This window comes from Glycine max, chromosome 8, assembly GCF_000004515.6.
Source record: "Glycine max cultivar Williams 82 chromosome 8, Glycine_max_v4.0, whole genome shotgun sequence".
In the NCBI taxonomy this organism is placed as follows: Eukaryota; Viridiplantae; Streptophyta; class Magnoliopsida; order Fabales; family Fabaceae; genus Glycine; species Glycine max.
In genome coordinates, this window is record NC_038244.2 from 386,372 (window position 1) to 408,505 (window position 22,134).

A 22,134-nucleotide genomic window follows, 5' to 3' on the forward strand; every position below is an offset into this window, starting at 1 on the left:
ATATTTTTTTTGTTGAATTAAACTTGAAGATACTTTTACTCGCATATTTAAAGACCACAATTGTTTGTCAACTAAATCATATGCTACTAGAATTACCTTTTTAAGTTGTCAATTAATTAAAAATCCCTTTTTATATAGCTTTTAAAATATTTATTATTTCCTATTAAAATTAAAAAATTAATATTTATCATAATTTATGATTTAATAATAATAATAAAATATACTCCCAGTATATATACGTATTATTTTCTCTTACTTTGTTACTGACAATGCCAATAACTAGATACTAAATCAGCCCAAAAAGGCAGTATCGAAGAATTCAAGATTTTTTCTAAATTAAAAACTTGAATCATACGTGTCATGAAGCAGCATAGGCGAGTAGACAAGGGGAAGGTGAGGTTATCAAAATGCAGCTTCTCCTTTGGAAGAGTCTGATGGCGGTGCTGAAGAAGTTTGTTTGTTCAACACCAAACCCAAACCTTACTTAGATTTCATTCTTTCTTTCTTCACACATTCATATAATCATCTCTCTCTCACTTTCTGTGAGGAACTGACAATTTGTCACCAACTTTAACTTTACTACTTACTTGCCCAATTAACTATTTCATCGTCATATGCCAAAAAGCTTCCCACTTTAAAGTTAACCATAAAGAATAACTCTCTGTGAAAGAAAAAAAGCAGCAACCAAATTGATCTTCGGTCTGGGCTGCAATTGAAATGCTGAAGCTCTACGAGGCTTATAAGTGAACCCTTGGTATCTTCCTCATAATCTTTGTCCTTCTAAAGGTTAAAATATATATATATATATATATATATATATATATATATATATATATATATATATATATTTTATTATTGTTGTAGTTATTTTGTTTATTGAGTGGGCTCTATATTGGCCATAAATCATAAGCACTGCAAGTTTGATTTTTGATGTTTCATTTTTTCTTTTATTCCACTTACTTGTTTGATGTGTCAAGTATTAAGATCTGATCATTTGGGTTGTGGGCATGAAGATTATAATTTTTGCCCATTTTTCTGAATTCCATTTCTTTGAGCTGACATTGAAATTGAGTTTAAGTGCTGAATTAGCTAGCCTTAAATTTTTCGGTGTTGCAGGTCGTTCATGACATACAGGCAATTCAGAATTTGTCGCTACTTGCTAAGCATTTAGTTTAGCACTACCCTTCTGCTTCTGCCACAACATGTGAGTTTCATCTCTTTCTGAGGTCACTTTAATTGTCTTATGGTGGAAGATGTTTTATATAGGACAAATTCTGAGTCTTGCGATAGCAACTTTTTGTGTGCTGTGGATCAATTAACTTGCACTTCCCTTGTGAAATTATGTATATGGTTAACAGTCTAATGTAATATGGAATCCAAGTTTTAGTTTATAGTACTATATTCTGTAGTGCTGTTCATTCAAAGGCACAAATGCTTATTTTCTCTTTGGTTTTCAGTTTGGCTTAATTATTATTTAAGTTTGTATTTTGTCTCTATACAGATAGATCTCGTGTGTTTCTAGTTAGTGAAAGTGGACCTAATTTAATTTTAATTGATATTTACTCTCTGTTTAATATTTGCTTTCTATTCTGAACTATCTTATAAATTTTATATTTTATTGAATTCCTATATTTTTTATGTAGAAAAAGATGGCAGCTCTGGTCAACGCTGCAACAAGTGAGAAACTGGCTGAAACTGATTGGATGAAAAATATTGAAATCTGTGAATTAGTAGCTCATGATCAAAGGTACCCCACAAAGCTTTATTTTCCTTATATGATATTCAAGGTTTTAAAAAATAGTCCTTGACTGTAATTGCAACGGCAACATCAAGGTTTTTGGAGTTTCCGACTATGTCACAATCACAATTGCAGCCACATCAACTGCTGCAACTTTTTACAATATCAAGGATTGTGACAATGCCGCAATTGCGACCGGGACCATAATTTAAGACCTTGATAATGTTGTTTCCTTTGTATTGATCATGGTACTTGTCCACTGCTACTCCTAGATGCTCGAGCCTGGTTGTCCGCCTGTCACATGATTATGAAATCATAAATGTGCCAGAATAATCCTAGGCTCCAAGCAATGTCGATGTTCATGATCATCATATTTTTGTTTTTCTGAATATTCAGGCAAGCTAGAGATGTTATTAAAGCTATAAAAAAGAGGCTGGGTAACAAGAATCCTAACATTCAACTTTATGCAGTTGTGGTGCGTATAACAGCTTCTGTATTTCTCTGTTTATAATTTTTCATGAGAATTTTCTAAATAGTTTTTACCTGCACCATACCTGAAATGGAGAAGATTGGTTATGTGATTTTCTCTTGAATATTTATATTAATTGGTTTCCTGCATTATGGTGTGGTACTAACTTGTGTATCATCTGTTGATTTTCTAGTTGCTGGAAATGTTGATGAACAATATTGGAGATCTTGTTCACCAGCTGGTGATTGATACAGGAATTATTCCTATTCTTGTGAAAATTGTGAAGAAAAAAGTGAGTATTTATCCACACTGACTATTGTTCTTTAGCAAAGTTATTTTTCATTTTTTCCTTAATCCCCTCTCTCTCTCTGTTTTTTTTTTCCCCTTTACATGCAGTCAGATTTGCCTGTAAGGGAGCGGATATTTCTCCTACTAGATGCCACACAAACATCCCTAGGTGGCGCTTCTGGAAAGTTTCCACAATATTATAATGCATATTATGATTTGGTGGTAGGTACAGATAAGTGAAGTACAACCCTGAGATTTCCTTATGATTCTGATATAGATTATTTGATTAATAAGTGGCAGCTAGACTATTGTTTTAGCAGAGTATGAAAGAAGTGAAGTAATTTAAGTGTTATGGGTTTTAAAATATATAAGGTTTTTGTTTTTACTATATATGCTAAATTTGGGTATGGTGGGGTCATATGGTAGTCTCCGATTCTCCGTTTTGAGTGTATGGAGCGCAGCTATAAATTTGTAATGATTATATGAGAAGTTTGTGTTAAGTGGGAAGAGTGATCCTAAGTTAGTTCTGTTTACAGCAAATTGTGGTATTTTTCCTTTAGAGAGAGCCCGTGGGTGGTCTGCAAGTATGCTGGGAATGGCTTTAGAGTATCTATTTTTGCTTAAAAAATTCTGACATATTTTCTACCTGAATTATAGACAGTCATGACTCTCCTATTCCCTCTTTGTGTGTGTATATGATACAAATGATCATATGGAAACACTTTTTTGTCAATACTAGTTTATTATTTGTCAATGCTTTGTTTTACTTTTTTCTAGAGTGCTGGAGTGCAGTTTCCTCAAAGGGATCAAGTGACTCAACCAAGTCGTCCTCATTCACAACTTAATGGGATTAACTATGTACAAAACAGGGAGCAGGCCCCGCCTAGACATCAGCAAGCAGAATCCCAAACTGTTCCTGAATCTAGGTGACTTATCTTCATCTTTGGCAAACTTGTGGAAGGGATCTTTTGAAATCCTTCTCTAACTGGATAGTCTGGATGTTTTGTGCAGGACTCACTATTATTATTATTATTATTTTGGGAATAGAAACTATGATAAGAAGATTTATCCAAATACAATAGCATTTTTATCAAATGAAACAAATGAAAAGAGATACATTTGAAAATGTACTTTTCATTAGATACTTTTTGCTAGTTCCTTTTTATAAATATAAATTCAGAAACATGGATGATTCTTGATTTAGAGAACTCTCCACTTAGCTGGTGGAGAAATATCATTCTAAAAATATTTGTTATTGTCATCTTATTCTGCAATTGTGTTTTGCAGCATTATTCAAAAGGCTAGTAATGCATTAGAAGTTTTAAAAGAAGTCCTTGATGCTATTAATGCCCAGCATCCTCAGGTGAGCCAAGGACCTGTCATCATGAAATCAGATTTTGCATTCCTAGGATATGACTTGTGCTTCATTTTGATTCATACTTGATCTACCTTTGCATTGATACATCTTGTGATGCTTCTTCAACTTTCAGTCAAAATAATAGGCCTCCCTCTCATATTTGGTTTGCTTCTGGGATTGAGATTGACAACAAGGAATGAGGTTGAGAGCCTCGAGATAATTCTTGATGATAATAAACAGAAATAGTATGGAAACAATAGGAACTTCTTCAAGATTCTACAACAAATTAAAAAAAAATCGTGAGGCATAAGCTGTCACTAGGAAGGGATTTGACAAATGACTGTCATGTTCTTTATATACTTTTTATTTTATGAACCAAACCTGAGATACACGTATGTAAAATGTAAATAATCACATTCCAGCTTTAGCTAAAACTGTATTTTTTTTCTAGGCTGCAAGAGATGAATTCACCCTTGACCTTGTTGAACAATGTTCATTTCAGAAGCAAAGGGTAATGCATCTTGTGATGGCTTCTCGGTAAGGCTGCTGTAATTTTTTCTTTTCTGCTAAAAGCATATACAATTTCTGTTTCTCATTTCTAGAGTTGAAATGTTTAACAGGATGGATTATAATGCCTTTCCTTCTGGTCTGTGGTATCTTCAGAGATTTTGCTTGGATACTTGATCCATTTTAACGATTCATATGCAGTAGATTTTTGCAATTGATCTAAGAAAGGCATAATTTTTAGTTTTTTTAATGTTGCTTCTTTTTTTATTTTCTAAGAGTTACATAGTATATTAAATCTACATTTTGTTTACTTTTTCAATTAATATATAATATAATGTAAAATTGATATATTAATTTAGGGAAAATTATGAAGGAATAATTCCTAGAATTTTGCTTTAAAAAAATTAAACCAATAAATGGCTACTCATTAATCATTATTGGAATATAATTAACTTATTGAATGGTTATTTGTTCTGAAACTGGAAATATTTTTTATGAAAAAAATGTTCTTGTAAATTTCCCAAATATTCATGTTTTGCACATTCATGCATTTATTCTATGTTTAATTTGTACCTTCAACTGCTTTTTCTCTTCTTTTTTTTTTTTTAAGAGATGAGAGTATAGTTTCTCGAGCAATAGAATTAAACGAGCAACTTCAGAAAGTTCTTGCAAGACATGATAGCCTTCTTTCGGGCAGACCCACAACAATAGCTAATCATTTGGAGTGTGAAGAAGCAGAGGAGGAAGAAGAACCAGAACAGTTATTCCGGCGGTACCTTTGCTATTCTTTATCATGCTAAACTTATTCCCTTTTTATGAAGGAGGAAACTGTATCTTGAATATTCATTTTCTTTTTTGTTTTATTTATTTTGCCAAATGAATAGTGTAATCAAATGAAAGCAGTTTTGATTACTAGAGTCATAGTTAGTTAAAAGTTCTCAACAAGTACTCTTGTAAGAGAAGAAATAAGGAGGTAAAATGATCAAATGTCTCTGATAAGTTAAAATCAAGTCATGCACCTTATCTTTTTAAAGAACTTATATGACAGCTTCTGAAAAACTTAAGATGCATAAGTCAATGTTAACTTATGAGAGAAGTTTGATTTATTTTATTTCTTTATTTTCTTCTCCTATTAAGTGTTTGCTAAAAAATTTATCCAAACCGAGCCTAGGAATATAGTGCCAATGTGAGTTAATAACTTTTTGGCAGATTAAGCAAAGGAAAGGCTTGTGCAAGGCCTGAAGATGAAGAAAGAGAATCTGAGTTTCCTCACTTGGGTTTGCTTGAAGAGAGACTCAACTGGCCGTTAATAAGACCGATATCTTTGGAGCCATCTCGAGAAGCTAATACTTATCCTGCGCCTGCTGTGATGCCTCCTCACATGGCAATTCCACCACCGCCTTCAAAGCACATTGAGAGGGAGAGATATTTTCAAGAAAATAAAAAGGATGGTGCTACTTTAGCTGGCCACTTGAGAGGCCTCTCCTTACATAGTCACAATGGCAGCAGCTCTCACAGTGGAAGCTTTGATTTTAGTGATTGATCTCTTAACTTAAAGAACCTCTTTTTTTAACCTTTGAAGTTGATAGTGTGTGTGTGTGTGGGGGGGGGGGGGGGTATGAGATCATGTGCTATGAGACCCGAGGTTTGTAAGTTCCATGTCCTAGTGTGATAATGCTTTTACTTTCTAATTTTACAAGCTGGTTGTTTCGTGGAATCACTCCTGACTTTACTTTCAAAAATGATCGGTGGAAGAATAAAGATTTATGCACATCTCTTGTAGACATCATCAAGATATATGTAATGTGGGCAGAAAAGAGAGATGTACATAATTGAGGAGTGTCAAATAGGCAATTGGATTGTTTTAGATATCCCTAAATTACCATTTTTGGTGAAAACCCCTTACCTATGTGACACTTAGTGAGAAAAAGAAAGAAAAGATATAAGTATGGTATGATGTAATTAGAAGAAATATAATAGATAGAAAAAGAATATCATAGGATATTAAATTGTAAAAATGGACAATTTAGATGGGTGAAAATTGTATAAACATCCCTCGTATTTGCACAATGTTACTAGCTGAAATTTGATGTCCATGTGGGAGAATGGCGTATTAAAACACCACGTTGTATACTGGGCATTTGAATTATCCATTTTCCATTGTTTAAAAATCTTAACGTATCCCTTTTATCTTCTTCCTATTCTTTCTCCCACAATTGCAACCCGTTTCACTTCTTCTCTTCTTCCCGCGACACAAGTCTAGACCCCTTTTCTAGTTCTTCCTTCTCCAACTCAACTCTTCCTACAGTCATCGTAAGCAAGTCCAACTTGATGTCATAGAAATCCCTCTCCTTCTCCAACTCTCCACTTCGCATGTACATTTTAATGCATTTACATTCATATTGTGGACCTGTTTTTGGAACAAGCTTTTCATAAGAGAATCAATTTGCTTACGGAATAACCATTCCAAAAGGAAAAGTCATACGAAACACCTTTTACACAACAAAAAATAGTGCTATCCAGAATAAAATGTACTTCTAGAAAGATTATTTTGGATTACAATTTTTGCTTTTAGAATGGTCCTTTTATAAGTCAAAAATCGTACTTTCTGGAACGATTTTTTCAAAAAATGCAAAATACACTTCTAGAAAGACTATTTTGAATTGCAGTTGTTGCTTCCGAAATGAATTTTTCATAAGTCCAATGCTGATTTTTGAAGCCCCCTTTACAAGTAAAATACACTTTCAGAAATAATGTTTTGGATTTACAAATTTGCTTATAGAATAATGTTTTGGGCTTACAAATTTGCTTATAGAATAGTTGCTCCTTAAGCTAAAGTACTTCTGAAACAGTCATTTCATAAGTTTTTTTTGGCTTATGGAAAGGTTATTCCAAAAGCTTTTTTGCTTATGAAAAGCTTACTCCAAAAGCTTTTTTTTTTTTTTTGCTTATGGAAAGCCTATTCTCAAGCATTCTTTGTTACGGAATGAACATTCTAGAATGTGACCCCATCAACGTCGAAAACCACCCCACCAGAACCCAAACCAGAAAGGAAGAAAACGAGGATGTGTGACTTCAAGACAAAAAAGGAAGGGAGCAGCCTTTTCGGGAGGGAGCCATCGTGTGTGGGTTGGAAAAGGTGATACTAATTCATTAAGGACAATATGATAATTCAAACGGAATAAGAGGATGCAAGATACACTTGTGGGAGTGCAGATTCAATTTCCTGTACCGTGTAATTGTGTTACCCAGATTTGCCCAAACATCCTATGAAAGTTACTTAGCATTTGAATAAATTTTTCTATAAATACTTATAGGAAAAAAAAAAGATTAAATTTATCTTATAAGTTAAAATTAACTTATTACATTAATTTTTAGAGAATTGAAAACCTTTATAAAAGTTGAATTACATAAGTTAATTTTAATTTTTTAGAAAAAAAATCAATTTATTTTCTTCTATTATAAGCAAATACAGAGAAGTTTATCTATGACATAAGTGAACATGAATGAAGGTTAAAAGCCTATAAATTTCAAACCAAACGGGAATGTCTATAAAAGAAAGAATGATTAATATATTATATAAAGTACAGTAGACAGATCGTTATCATCACTGCAAAAGATGTTAATCCATTTTATTCCTTTAAAAAAAATGGAGCAATCCTCATAATTCATACTCAATGCAATGTTTCTAGTTTTCCAGTGTCACTAGATTTCAAATTACAAGCAGGGGATGCTGTGCTGCAAAAACTCATTTTGCAAATATATTAAGTCTGATTTTTTTTTAAAAAAAAAAATCTTTCATATTTTTAAGCGAATGCATCTAACAGTAATATTTAACGTATGTTACTTCCAGAACTATCGACAGTTCCTTACATTTTGGTCCCATAGACCACAGCACATACTTCCAAGAAATGGTCCTAGAAATAAGAATATTCTGTAACTGGAATACAATCAATTCAAAATCAGTCACATTGCACATCTAAGACCAATATATTCTTATGGCTGACTAGCTGGGAAGTAAACAAAATGAACAAGAACTGTACCATTTTCAAAATATCACCTTTTTCTTTCAACAAAATAGTACATATGACAAGGTCAAATCCACTAAGGGCGGCTTAGTATGGGAAAAGGGTTGGGTAATTTGCACAAAATTTAGGTTCAAACCTTATTGTAGTCATTATACAAGAATGCACATACCAACAAGTCATTAGTCCAAGTGGTATTAAGCTCAGTTCCTTTAAGTAAGACCTCAAATTCAAGTCTTATAGATGGATAAAATGATTGGAAGAAGAGATCTCACTAAAGGTGATCAATCAGATTTTCTAACAAAGATTACTCGTCAATAAAACTAGTAAATACTTCGTACTAATGTCTTGTGACCCAAAAATACAAACACACACACAAGAGAGAGAGGTCTTAAGAGTTCACAAGGAAACTGTGATGTCAAAAACTGCTTTTCAGCTACATCACCGAGTAGGTATCACGAATCATGGAACCCAAGTAAAATTGCTTTAGATACAAGAGGTACTCTGTAGTATACAAACCAAATCACTATACATTATTTTTCTCTCGTTTCCATCCACAAATTATGTGTCTAAACTACATTTGAGAACTCCTGAATGCATTCCTTCAAGGGGCATATGATGCTAATGGTATACATATACAAGCAAAACTAAATTCCATTGCCATGGAGGGTAGGTGAGGACTCACTCACCTAAACAAGGGCAATATTCCCCACTGGTGCAGAAACCCTTCACCAGTGGTGACTTCTAAAAACAACAGAAGAAGCACAGCAAGCATAGCTGCTCTTCCATTCCAAGTTTCAGCACTTTTGGTCCATCCCCATTCCCACACAATTACTGGTGGTGGCAACTCCCTACGTTGCGAGTCATATGCTGTCAATAACTCTTCTACGCTGCCCAGTGGAACCAAAGACTTCCAAAGAGCAAAAACTTTCTATTAGATCACATAATCCTATACAGCTCAATTTATATCAACAGTTTGCTGTAAAAAGAAACTGTCTAGGTCTGTGTTTCTATAACAACTCAAAACAGAACATTGAATAAAATATTTCTTGCTAGAATACAAAAATGTAAATATCATGGTACCTGTCGAGCTTCAAGGTTTGAAACTGCCATTGCACCAACATAAGGGAGACTCTCAATTACAGCATCTGCCAAATCTGAAATGAAAGTGGTTTCAGTTCCTAGCGCAGGAACACGACCCCATTTTTCTATACCAGAGTTTAGAGCCAATTCTTTGTACTCAACATCAATTTCTTCGAGAGTTTCAATATGCTCGCTGACAAAGCTGTGAATCAAGCAGATTTTAACAAAATAGGTCACTTATTCTCGTGTAGGCATGAGACTGAGGGACTAAGAATGAGAGAAGGAAACAAGCCAACAACTATATGGAGAAAATAAGAAACAGTAAAAATAATGAAGATTGGTGTCACCTAATTGGTACAGCCAGCAGGCTTTTTACTCCCTTTTTCCCAAGTTCAATTATTGTCTCATCTGTATAGGGTTTTAACCATTCCACAGGTCCAACTCTACTCTGTAACAAGAATAATAGCCAATTGTTAGAAATTCAAAAAGGGATGCATCTAAAAGCAGTAGCCGGGTTTTGCCATAGGAGGAGATTGGTACAGATTAATTGTGTGAGATACGTAATCTGCTGCACCTATTGGCTGCAATGAGTAATCTAGTCTTCACTCTTTAGCAACAATGCTGTTTTGTAGTTGTCTCCAAATTCCCCAAGATCTTTTATCAAAGAGGCATACATTTCGCAAAGATCTTTCTTTATGTTATGATGGGTGAATCACATGAATTGTTCAAAATATTATTGCCTAGTTAATCACTCATTTTTTAAGAAAAAATCCAATCATGATTTGAGCACCAACAGCTTTATAGTTTATACATGAACAGAAATCTCACTCTAGAGTCTAGATTTTTTACTTTCTTGTGCTGAAAAATTTCCATCCTTGATAGGAGTGTTCATTTTTGGATGATGCTATGGTTCCCCTTGCAGTGTACCTTATTCCATATACTAGGATAAACCCCAGTACTTATGTTTTTTTATTTTCCCTTAGTATAAATCAATTTCATGTATGAATACTTTTGAAAAGTAATATCAGGATAACGAATTAAAGAAAAAGTAGTGACCTGATAAGCAAGGGTGTATGCATTAGTTATCTTTCTCTTTTCAAGCTCTTCCATGATCAAATCAACACATTCCTCCATCTCTGCCTTGTATGGATCACCAGCCTCTTCTACATAAGCAAGAGGCACCCCATGTGCACTAAAGAATATCATGACCTGCAATGTGCATCAATCACTAGCAGTAACAACAAATGTTTACAATGAAGTGACTCCCTAGCTCAAGCTAAAGGGAACTCAAGTTCAGGAAAAACTTCATCAACAATGCCAAAACAAGATATGAAGAATAACAGATGTTGACAGAAAGATCTTGATAAAAAAAATAAAGAAGCACAATGCTATTTCACAAAGTAGAGTAAGTTACTCTCTTACAATCATCATTCCACTATTCTAATCAGAAATACCTGGTAATTTGACTATATAAATTATGCTATCAACATTCAAAGGAGAATAACAATGATATGAAAAAAATGTCTAGAACCACACCCTTGTCTGAGTCATGTAAACATAACATGATGTGGTACCTCCTCAGGGCAGTCAAAACCTTTTAGCTCCTTTTCAATTAAATTTGTCATGGCCTTAATGTATCCTTCACGCTGGTACCATGAAGGAATTACTGTGTGCTGCATGTTGACTAGGTACTCATCATCTCTGAAGAACCAATACATAATTCATAACAAACTGAATGTTAGATAATGTATTGGAGCATAGTGATGTGATAACAGTACATTTTTACAATTTTCAGTTACTACCTGAATATACTCTCCAAGAGACGAAGACTTGAACCACTGGTTGAAATTGAAAATTGTGGATAAAGTGGAAGCACAACAAGCTTTGTAATTCCATCCCTTTTAATCTACACGATATTTTTCAAAGGAAAAATTAATTAAAACCAGATTGAAAATATAATATATCAGACAGACAAAAGACAAATGAATTTCTACTAATTAGACAAATATTAGTTCACCCTATTCCCTATATCCTATCCCCAAAATGAATAAATCTAGTTTTCAGTAGTTTACTTCTCAAATGACTTTTATACATAGTAGATTAAGGTACGAATCAATTTGAAGGTAAAAGTTTATTCAAGAGGATAACCTGTTAAACTGCATATCTTTGATTATATAACATACCAACCTTCAACTGTCCCAAAGAATACAAAAGTTATGCATTAAGAATGGCAAAAATGTCTTATTTCATTTGAATGTTGTTTAAATAAATATACTAACAAAATAAATTGACATTTTTGACTGATTATATAATCCATTTTCTCACAGCAACTTTAGCATTTTTTCTTAAAAAAAAACTTTTCATTGCTACTATATTCTTATTTTACCCCTCCACCATCCCCATTCTGTATATAACTTTTGGGTTAATTTTTCTGCATCTTTTCCTGCAAACACATTAGTGCGTGTAATGAAAGGAGACAAAATTATTTCAAAAGTATCAGTCTGAACTCTGAACTAAAATTATGTTTAGAAAATTAAAATCAGATATATGGTCAAATTATACCAACTATACCAATCCCTAGAGCTTACGTTTTAGGTGAAGAAGCATAAATGGTTTTATATTACATCTCTAACCCCCCCCCCCCCCCCTCAGACAATAGTCATTTGGGCTTGAAGCATGGGCATGGGCAGTGCACATTGCACAGGGCCACCTACCTTGTATTGAAATTCTAGTTTTTATTAGAACAAAAGCAGGGTCACAAGAATCAAACTCTAAACTATATAGAGTATAGACTATAGACCACTTGGTCATAAAGGCTCTAATGTCTAATACCATGTCATGAACCAACTATACCGAAACTTTGCTGTTAGGTAAAGACTCATGAATAGTTTTATATAACATCTCTAACAAAGATATCAGCCAAGAAATCTCCTAATAAGGAGAAAGGCAGAGAATGCGTGTAAACATATTTTGTACTTACAAATCAGTGAAAAATGAATATTTTCATATATGTATAAACAACTAATCAGATAAGAACCCATTGAAACTTGTAAAAAAAGGCAGTACCAGGCATAATCTTAAGGAAATGCTATAGTGATCTAAGAACAAGATGACCAAATACCTGTTCAATAGCCTCTTCAGTGAATGGATGCCAGTAACGCATGCCAACATACACTTTGGCTGGGACATTCTTTGACCAAAGAGATTTCCTCAATTCTTCAGCCTGTGGACAGAATCATCAAAAGAGCTAGAGCAATGAGAAGGAAAAACAAAGACATTCAATATCTGATAACTTGAAATTTGAAGTCCCCAATGCACTATCTAACACATTGAAAGTGAAATATATGTACTGTAGTGATGTATGGAAAATAAGTTATTGGAAAGTGCCGTGCCTGTGCATCAGTTATACGTCTAAGAGGAGATCCACCACCAATTGAAGCATAGCCTTCTTTGCTCTTAGGTGCTCTTAAAACAGATACAAATTGGGCCAATGGCTTTTGAAGAAAGCTAAATAACCTTGGCAGTCGTATAATATCCTGCATAACCATAAAAAAATATGAAATCAAAAGGTTTAGGTTATCTCAACCTAAAGGAAACATGATGAAGACAATTAGCTCAAATGAATAGCGAGTTAAAGCTAGTGTATTACTGGGTCAGCAAAAAGGTTAAACAAAAAAGGCTGCACATCTTCTAAAGTCTCTGGACCTCCGAGGTTCAACAATAACACTCCAATCTTATCATCACCAATAAGAGGTGTATCAGAAAAATCTTGAACTGTGGGAGTGACTAAAGCTTCCACTGACAACAAGCGCCTGTTGAGTAATTGCTCAGAAACCAAGGGTTGAGTTTCAAACCATCCTAAAGTACTTCTTCCCACTACACAATTTTTCAAGGGATTAATGTTAGTAGAAGACTCCACATGGCCTCCAGAGCAGCGATACATCTTTTGAGAGGTATGGATTGCCTGTGGCAACAGCCTATGAAAATAAAAATATTAAAATCATTGGAAAATTCTACTAACATTTAGTAATACAAGAAAAACACAGCTGGTATTAAGATGGAACTGTAAATATCGATCGTTTTAAACATGCAAATGAAAGTTATATGTTAGATCCGAGACATGTAAATTTAGAAAGCCAAGACAACTTGGGCTCTGAAGCACAATGGGAAAGAAATTTATAAACATAAAGGCATTTGGATGAACTGTAGCACTTCACAGCTTCAAGAAAACAGAGCAGAAAATGGAACATAAGTTTAAATCACGAGTCACGACCAGTTGACCACTTTTAAATGCAAAATTGATCGTCATGAAAAATTTACATAAATTTGAGAGGGAACAAAGAGTACTTAAAATATTATAACTCTTGTTTAAAATAAATCTGGAATTGGATTCAACAAAACCCTTACATGTTTTTAAAGTAAAGAATAGTGAATTTAAAACAGAACTTCTTGAATAGCAACAACACAGAAGTAAAAAAATATTTCATTCTAAAATTCAAAGTTTGTAGTCAATTACAAATACCATGTAAGCAAACACAACATAACATCAGAGAACAGCATATCAGACCATGGAATGCAACTTTCAACCCTCATTACACATGAAAATCCATATTATAACAGCTAGGGCCACTGATTCAGATTTTGAAATATGATTTTTCAAATACTTCGGAGAAAAAGTTAGTTACTGAACACTTCAAAACACAGAATAATAGTCATGGTAAAGGAATACGCTTACAGAGGAAACTTGAAATTACGAGAAGTATGAGCGATGCATGGAGGAGGACGGTTATAAGAGCAAGAAGAAGAGGAAGAAGGTGGTGAAGGGGCATGAATTGGAGAATTCATACTTTCGCTCTGTTACTGCACAATACAAATTCATGCTTGAATCCTTAGCAGCGAAACTCGAAGCTCAAAAAACAAAACCCAGAAATAATTTACGGCAAAACAATAAACTTTACCAAATTCCCACAAAACTGGAAGAGAAAGGAGCACTACTCCTAAGCAGAGGGTGCACTGTGAATGAAAGCCATGAAAAATGAAAATCTCCTTTTTTAATTTTTTTTTTTTTTCTGATTGCACTGGTTTTGATACAAAGGTGGAGAATGATATAAATGTTCAATGGCCATTTGCATCTGAAATCTGAATGCAGAGAGGGACCCTTGAGGTTGAGAGTGACTGGTGAGATTGAGAAAAATCCACACCTCCTGTTCTTCCTTTTTTTTTTTTTTTTTTGGTTATTATCATCTCATCTCCAACAAATTTTACTGCCCACCATTTTCCAGGATTATCTGTGTTTTTATCCTTACATGGAAAAGTATGCTATAAAATGTTCACTCGACCACCTCTTTCCTTGATTGGTATACCTTTTTTGGCCCTATTTGTATTAAATAATTTTGTATCCATGCTCTTGTTTTTACAAATATTTTGATAAAAGAAATTTATAAATGAAAAAAAAGGGAATTTCTTAGTTATCCGCTTGGAGGTAGGTGCATTGCGCCCATCAGTTATTTATGGTATATACATTTTTAATAATTTATTTTTCAGATTAGAGATAGATAATACACAAGATAAATTTGATATTTTCTTATGATAGGCGCGGGCTAAAATATAATTTTATTTTTTATAAAATTTGAAATATTTGAATTTTTTTAAAACTTTTAATACGTTTTTTAGTTCATAATAAGATTTGGATATTCAATTTATATGTATAATTTTTTATATGCATAATTAATGTAAAAAAAATCATAATTATAAAAATGAATTCACTCAAACTTAATTTTTAATTAAAATTTGATATATTTTAATTTTATGAAAATGAAAAACGTCCTGTCAGTTTACAAATTATGAAATCTAAATTTGTCTAATTTTATAAAGATGATGATGGAGTATGAGTGTTGTGGTAGTTACCAGTTAGTTTTTGAAGAATGTGCATGTTGCTTTGTATCTCTTTCTTCGTGAGTGAATACCAGTGTGACTTCAAGTGGTTTTATTATTTGTAGTTTGTTATTAAAAAACACAGTGATAACTTTTAGTCATATTTTTTTTAAAATTAATTATTTTAAAATTAAAAAGCTAACGAAAATTAACATTAGTAACAGAAAATAGAAGAAATGAGCAAAATAAAATTTTTAAAAAACATAAAAAATAAAAATAAAACTTTTAAAACTTAATGTATAAAAATAAAATAAAAAACATTATAACATATTGGACAAAAATAAAATTTAGCTAACAAAATCCACTAAGAATCAAGCATTCATTTGAACTAGCTTATATTTAAAAAGGCATATAAGTAAAACATTACAAACAAAAATATGGCTAAAAAACTTATTTTAAATGTAAACAAGCATGCCCAAATTCTTTTATTTACGAGATTGTTTCTCATTAAATAAAAATAGTGGGTAAATTATGAATTATGAAAAAAATGGTGTAAAATGAATTATGAAATATTTACCAAGTTAAAACTATAATGTGTATTTGTGTGTGCCTGGTTTTACTGTTAGTGTTAGGTAGTATTAGTTTCTTACAAATAAATATGTGGGCACAGCCATGATTTGGGCTATTGCTGCTATAAGTTGAGTTGAGTCAGATACTTTGTGCACGCTCAAATGTTTTTATTTTTTATAATCATGTTATTATATAGAATATGTATTAATTTTTTATAAGTAATTTATGTTAGATTCTTTTTTTTAATCATATTTTTTTATTCATAAAATTCAAATTTAAAATTTTATTTAACAAAACAAAGTTTAATATCTCTCAAATCATCAACTTCTTCAACTTCTTGGTATCACAGACCTACCATGCGTATAGTATAAATGCACCATTGTTTGTCCTTTATTTTTCGGCCGCAAGGTGCACAATAATTTGTTGATTGAGTACAGCACAATCTGAATTCCAATTTTTTTTATCTATCCCACGTGGCCTGTGGCCGTATCTAGTCACAGCTTGGATGTAATAAACACAGAATTCAGAATCACAATAGCAAATTCCTTATATTAAAAGGCAATTATTTGGAATCAACACAAATTAAGTCCAACTCAGCATGAACCCAGAAATGGTCCAAGTTCATTGCGATGAGGACTCCTGCGAGATTCTCATTATTAGACTCAAAGTATTTCTTAAGTTTAAATAATAAGACCCTCAACACTTGTTTATACCTCCATGCCCATGGCTTTATAATATTCAACACTTAAAATGGAGCCCATCTTCAGTAAGGAATTAGGATTATCTCATAGTATTATAATGGTATATTATAATGTTATATTCAGTTAGGTTCACCCAAAAAAAATCATCTCAAAGTTATATTATAATGTTATGATTATGACTGATCACTAGCATCCACGTTATAAAATAAGTCTTGCCAACACTACTAAGCACACATACATTCTCTCATGTTATCACTATATGTTGAGCGTTCTCAATGATTTGAGTGTTGAAATATCTTTACATATTCATAAACCATCTCCTTCATGCTTTGTTTGAAGGAGAAAAAATAAAAAGAAGAGAAAGGGAAATAAGTAGAGAAAAATGATGTGTTTGGTTATAAGAAAATAAGAGAGGAGAGAAATTTAAAATTGTAAAACTCACATTCCATATTCACTACATTTCTCACCCATACATTCACTTATTTCTATTTCTCTTAAATTAAATACGTTTTGTTTTGTTTTATTTTATTTATTTATCCTCTATTTTTTATTTTCATTCATCCTATTTCTTTCCTTTTTACCAATCCTATATGGTTAAGATTAATTTCACACTTGAGCAAGTTCATACGCTTGCTATGATATGCGACTCTCAAAGTAAGCCAAAACCAAGTACAAGAACTTTAGGCACCATACATGACTGAGACCATTCTTTCATCTACTATATTATTAAAAAGCATTTAAAGCTTAACTATGGAGGTTATAACAGGCATGAGTAATTTTGAAGTTATCAGATAACTACTGTTCTCATACACGGCTTCGATGATGATACAGGTAAAAAATACTAACACATTACATGGACAGTGCCATAAGTTAGGCTGCCTCGATGGTTTATAGTAGTAGTTATTATAAATTATAGTACACATAAATAGATGACTTCTAGCATTAAAAAAAATACTTTAACCAAGTACACAAGAATTATTATAGTGCTTAACTGATTTGAAATTCTCCACTTGCATGAACCTCTTTGACCCTCTTGTCATACTCGTCTTCTTCGTCCTCCTCTTCCTCCACGTCTTCTTCCCCTTCATCTTCTTCGCCATCCCAGCCAAAACCTTTGACAGGTCTAGATACTGGAGGAGGGTCCCTTGCCTCTCCCACAATCTTCATGATCTCCTCCACACTTTGAATTGAAAAGCTTGGATTGCCTCTCTGGTAATAGACAGCTTGAGCTGATTCAGTCAGCTCTCTTGGAAGATTCTTTAAAAACCATGGGTGGCTCTTAATTTCCTTAAGAGAGATCCTCTGTAAACCATAAAGAGAACAAGGTCTGGCAGTTAGCTTGACGTAAACAAGATATTGATTCCTAATATCAAATGTAGCAAGTGTATTTTCAAAAGCACCATGCTTATGTTTAAAATATTGTCTTTTACTTAGGTATGCATCAAAACTGGAGAATGAACTGAAGACAACATTAGCTGCATCAAAATAGGGAGCTGTATATAGATGGAAAAACCTTACAAAAAATTTAATTAATAAGGACTTAATGGAATATGAATAAAAAAAAATCTGTTAAATTTTCATATAAAAATATACAACCAATAGCCAGCAAAGTTATTCTTCAGAGTCACTACATGGCACCAAAATTGCAAAAGGCAAACACCATAAGTTCTCAATAAAATATGATAAGAATTCTATTCAAATTGTATATGCCTCAAATTTTGCAATGTCTGGCTCTCCGACATAAATCTAAGCAAGGTAATATGGAAAGCAGTGCAAGGGAGAGAAAAGAACACCAAATTCAAGTTCTGGTATAAACTGACAAGAGAAATGAAAACAAGAGAGCTTTACCAATCAACTAAACAAGAGGATACCAGATGATAAATATAGAATAGGGGTTGGGTCATGGGTGTAGAATTTCTCACTAGGTATAGCTTTCAGTCAACAGAGTTTATTTTTCCAGCAAAATTTCTTTTGATTATTTTTCATTGACATAATGATTCACAAGAGTTTTCAAGTAAACACAATAACAAAAGTGTACTTCTGGAATATAATACAAACAATGCATGCATGATCTAAAAAGACATGATAGTCTGTCCAAAATGTAATAATAGAAGAAAAAAAAGTAAAGCATTATAACATACCCTTAATGGATTTGCTACAAATATACGAGAAAGGAGGTGTCTGCAGTCTTGAGATATGTGAACATAATCAGGGATTTTGTATTGAACAGCCATTATACGCTGCAGAAGAGGGCAAGAAATGGGGGTAAGATGCTGTGATTGTAATATGAAACAATATGAAAATCAGTATTAAGAGGATGGTAGTATACCTGAATTGTTTTCCTAAAATTCCTAGGGTCATCCTGATCCTCAAAGGGATAAGCTCCAACCAGCATGACATAAAGAGTCACTCCACATGACCATACATCAGCCAACTGAAATAATTTTTAGAATAGAAAATTAATAGAATCCTGAATATATATTGGTTACCAATAGAAGCATATAAAATACTTTTCCAGGAACAAAGCTACAAAATTATAGATCAGCAAGCCTTAGCAAGAAATGAAAACAAATCCCTTCCCCCCTTTCAAAGAAAACAAATGATTCTGACATGCAGCAAGGCAGAAAGATAAAGTTAGCATCCAACACACACACACACATAAAGATGTACGGAACTATAAAGAACCAATTATATGTAGAGTAAATACCTTGCCATCATACTCCCTCCTGGAAAGAACCTCTGGTGCTATATAAGCTGGAGTTCCAACAGTTGATTTTGGTCGTGAATGAAGTAATGATGACTAAACCAAAAGTACGAAACATTCAGAGATATGAAGGCTAAAGTAAATATTATTAGAACTTTGAAAGTAGATGGTATTCATTCCAGTACCTTGGAATAACCAAAGTCACAAATTTTCAGGCGGGGTGCAGGGCTTCCATCTAAAAGGGTATTTTCTAGCTTCAAATCTCTGTGACATATTTGCTGCAAAAAAAAAAAAAAAAAAAAAGAGTAAAAGGATAGGTTCTCACTCTGTATTTCTGAGTACAGGAAATCCAATAATTTCTCAAGAACTTGAGCATGATTATACCATGGCATGACAGTAATGTACACCAGAAATCAGCTGCTGAAAGAAATATCTAGCCTGAACAATCAAATGGAAAAATAAATGAGATATGGCTACAATAGTAATGGTACTAAAAGCAAGAGTGTGAAATAAAGCAGAAAATACTGAGAGTAAGTTGTCAACCTCATCTTCACTGAACCTGCCAGCATTGCATATCCTCTCAAAGAGCTCTCCTCCAGCCGCATACTCCATCACTATGGCCAAATGGGTGGGGGTCAAAACCACCTGCATAACCAAAATCCCATTTAAACAAGAGTACATAATTAATTAGAGTACTCAATAGTCAACACTAAGTGATCCAACAAGTTCACAAATAAGGTCCTTGCCTCCTTGAAGCGAATTATATTGGGGTGCCGAAGGGATCTGTGGTTGATAATCTCTCTTGCCACATTCTCATCAATCTGGAATTGGAGGAGGGGACAAAAAAACTTATAATCACAGATAACCAAAACAATAGCTTTTCAATTTCATATATAAAAAATATAAACAAGAAATAAATAGGAGGATCATGCTTTCCCATCTAGCCTGCTCGGCCTTACAGAAGAATACAAGCAAAGGAACAAGCCATGTGTTGGATTTACTAACTCAAAGATTAAGTGATAATTTTTTTTTATTTCTTAATTCTAATCAGTAATCACAATCAACTCTCTCCGGGAAGGAGCTGCCTCGTATCTAAAAACTAAGTAGTTTATTTCCATTTCCTCCTACATTATTTCTTTCAATCACGTGTAACGAAACTGTGACAAATGCACATGTTTAGATTTTTCACTTTTCACAAATCAGAGCTCCAACCTCACAAGTCCTTCATTGATAATCTCAAATGAAAAACTTTAGAGTGGTAATAAATCAAAGATTAAAAAAAAGGAAAAAAATTAACAAATACATAATTGAAAAGAGAAAGAAACCTTTTGGCCACGCTCGATGTATTTCATGGCAACAAGCTCCTTGGTCTCCTTGTTCCTCATGAGCCTAGCCACCCCAAAATTCCCAGCTCCCAAATCCTTGACAGCCTCATACTTATCCATAATCAAATCCCTCAACTCAACCAAAGCTATGGTTATGGATTACAGAAAGGGGGCTCAAACTTGAAACTTGAAACTCAAAGGGGCATGCAAGACCCTCGTAGAATCACAACACCATTTTAAACTCTGATCAAAAGGGTAATATAAAGGTGGTCGCTTTCGCTGAAAAGAAAAACGGTTCTTTTTTCCACACACACATATAATATTGTATTGAGAGAGAGAGAGAGAGAGAGAGAATGGAGAATTATTTAGAGCGGAGAAGAGGAAAGTGCACGTGGGAGAGTGAGAGACAAAGCATTAGAAAATTGGGGTGGGATGGGATCCAATCAATGAACATGAAGAAGAGGAAGAGAAAACCAGCTTGAATCCAGTTGATTGTGAAAATTAGTCAGTGCCCTTTTGGTTTTTGATTTTTGAGTTTGTGAATTCACACATGAGAACTGAAATTGAGATTGGAAATTTGGAATGGGATCTCTTACAACGCCGATGCTGTAGGGGACAGGACAGGGACACCTTTCTCTTCATTCCTCAATCTTCTTTGTCGTTTTCACAAGCTACCTTTCCTTCTTTTTATTTTTTAATTTTAATTTAACAGCATCTTTTCTTTCTTTCACTCGCCCAAAAATCACTCCACCCTTTAATTAATTAATTCATCAATCTTAATAGGTAATGCAACCCCCGTATATACATTAGGTTGGTCATGTGTAAAATTTTGGTCCATCTATCCTTTTATAAAGTTTTATTAGGTTGCACTACTTGTTTAATTTTTAGTGAAAAATAGGTACAACGATGAACATATTTTTGTTATGTTTAAATTGAACCTGTATATAACTAGGTGAAACTACTTGTAATTTAAAAATAATCATATCATTGTTTAAAATATAGAGATTTTTTACTGAATGTTGTAAAAACAATATCATTCCATAAGTAAATTAATAATTTACAAAATATTTCATGTAAATAATGTGTTTTAAGCACCATCCAATATTCGATAGTATATTTCAGAAAGATTAATTTGTAAAAAGAAAATGTTATTATTCTTTATAAATTAAAATAATTTTTATTATAATACACTTAATTGACTCTTATTTATAAAAATAATTAATGATATCATTAAATCTTATTTACCAACTAAATAAAATCAAACTCGATTTCAAAAGATCATATTCAAATATAAATCAATTTTCAAAATTGATACCATTGATAGACAATGACAGAAAAAAAAAACTATTTAAGAAGTAATGATGTCTTTTATTAAATATTTATTTACTTAAAAATAGTAAATACTTTTTCATACTTTTAATATAACAAGATTTTCTATATTGTGATTTACTAAAATGAATAATTTAAGAACATTTGTAAACAAAATACTATAT

General features: G+C 32.9%; 3 protein-coding genes across 4 annotated transcripts; 1 reads left to right on the forward strand and 2 right to left on the reverse strand.

The window, feature by feature from the left end:
• The first annotated feature begins 351 nt into the window (after positions 1–351).
• LOC100790484 (TOM1-like protein 5) lies at positions 352–6,188 on the forward strand. The gene is made up of 11 exons (XM_003532328.5): positions 352–754; positions 1,117–1,204; positions 1,644–1,747; positions 2,135–2,213; positions 2,401–2,499; positions 2,604–2,717; positions 3,273–3,421; positions 3,783–3,858; positions 4,304–4,389; positions 4,970–5,131; positions 5,569–6,188. The coding sequence occupies exons 3-11, from the start codon at positions 1,650–1,652 to the stop codon at positions 5,900–5,902; spliced, it is 1,197 nt and encodes a 398-aa protein (XP_003532376.1). The 5' UTR covers positions 352–754; positions 1,117–1,204; positions 1,644–1,649; the 3' UTR covers positions 5,903–6,188.
• A 2,663-nt stretch (positions 6,189–8,851) lies between these two features.
• On the reverse strand, positions 8,852–14,760 carry LOC100780533 (ferrochelatase-2, chloroplastic). 2 transcript variants are annotated; one of them, XM_003532150.5, is made up of 11 exons: positions 14,426–14,760; positions 14,203–14,327; positions 13,117–13,444; positions 12,860–13,003; positions 12,589–12,690; positions 11,270–11,373; positions 11,042–11,168; positions 10,524–10,676; positions 9,815–9,915; positions 9,468–9,669; positions 8,852–9,294 (listed from the first exon to the last, which is right to left on the reverse strand). In XM_003532150.5, exons 2-11 carry the CDS (start codon positions 14,310–14,312, stop codon positions 9,070–9,072), a joined length of 1,596 nt encoding a protein of 531 aa, XP_003532198.1. In that variant the 5' UTR covers positions 14,313–14,327; positions 14,426–14,760; the 3' UTR covers positions 8,852–9,069. The 2 variants fall into 2 exon arrangements, with proteins under 2 accessions (XP_003532198.1, XP_006584676.1); XM_006584613.4 differs by having other exon boundaries at positions 13,117–13,343; positions 14,426–14,752.
• A 2,609-nt stretch (positions 14,761–17,369) lies between these two features.
• SPK-3 (protein kinase 3) lies at positions 17,370–20,854 on the reverse strand. The gene is given in 9 exon segments (NM_001249814.1): positions 17,370–17,914; positions 18,754–18,852; positions 18,942–19,046; positions 19,320–19,412; positions 19,502–19,594; positions 19,701–19,754; positions 19,860–19,961; positions 20,063–20,137; positions 20,642–20,854. Coding segments are annotated over 9 exon segments (1,056 nt in total). The 5' UTR covers positions 20,762–20,854; the 3' UTR covers positions 17,370–17,599.
• Between the last annotated feature and the right edge of the window lie 1,280 nt (positions 20,855–22,134).

Bases quoted from the DNA above. Each gene is read 5' to 3' on its own strand.
- LOC100790484 (XM_003532328.5), top strand. From the start codon at position 1,650: ATGGCAGCTCTGGTCAACGCTGCAACAAGTGAGAAACTGGCTGAAACT. The intron at 4,390-4,969 runs GTAAGGCTGCTG...TTTTTTTTTAAG, and splicing joins CATCTTGTGATGGCTTCTCG to AGATGAGAGTATAGTTTCTC. The intron at 5,132-5,568 runs GTACCTTTGCTA...ACTTTTTGGCAG, and splicing joins CCAGAACAGTTATTCCGGCG to ATTAAGCAAAGGAAAGGCTT.
- LOC100780533 (XM_003532150.5), bottom strand. From the start codon at position 14,312: ATGAATTCTCCAATTCATGCCCCTTCACCACCTTCTTCCTCTTCTTCT. The intron at 9,916-10,523 runs GTCACTACTTTT...TTCTTGTTACAG, and splicing joins CATACACCCTTGCTTATCAG to AGTAGAGTTGGACCTGTGGA. The intron at 9,295-9,467 runs GTACCATGATAT...GCTCTTTGGAAG, and splicing joins CAAACCTTGAAGCTCGACAG to TCTTTGGTTCCACTGGGCAG.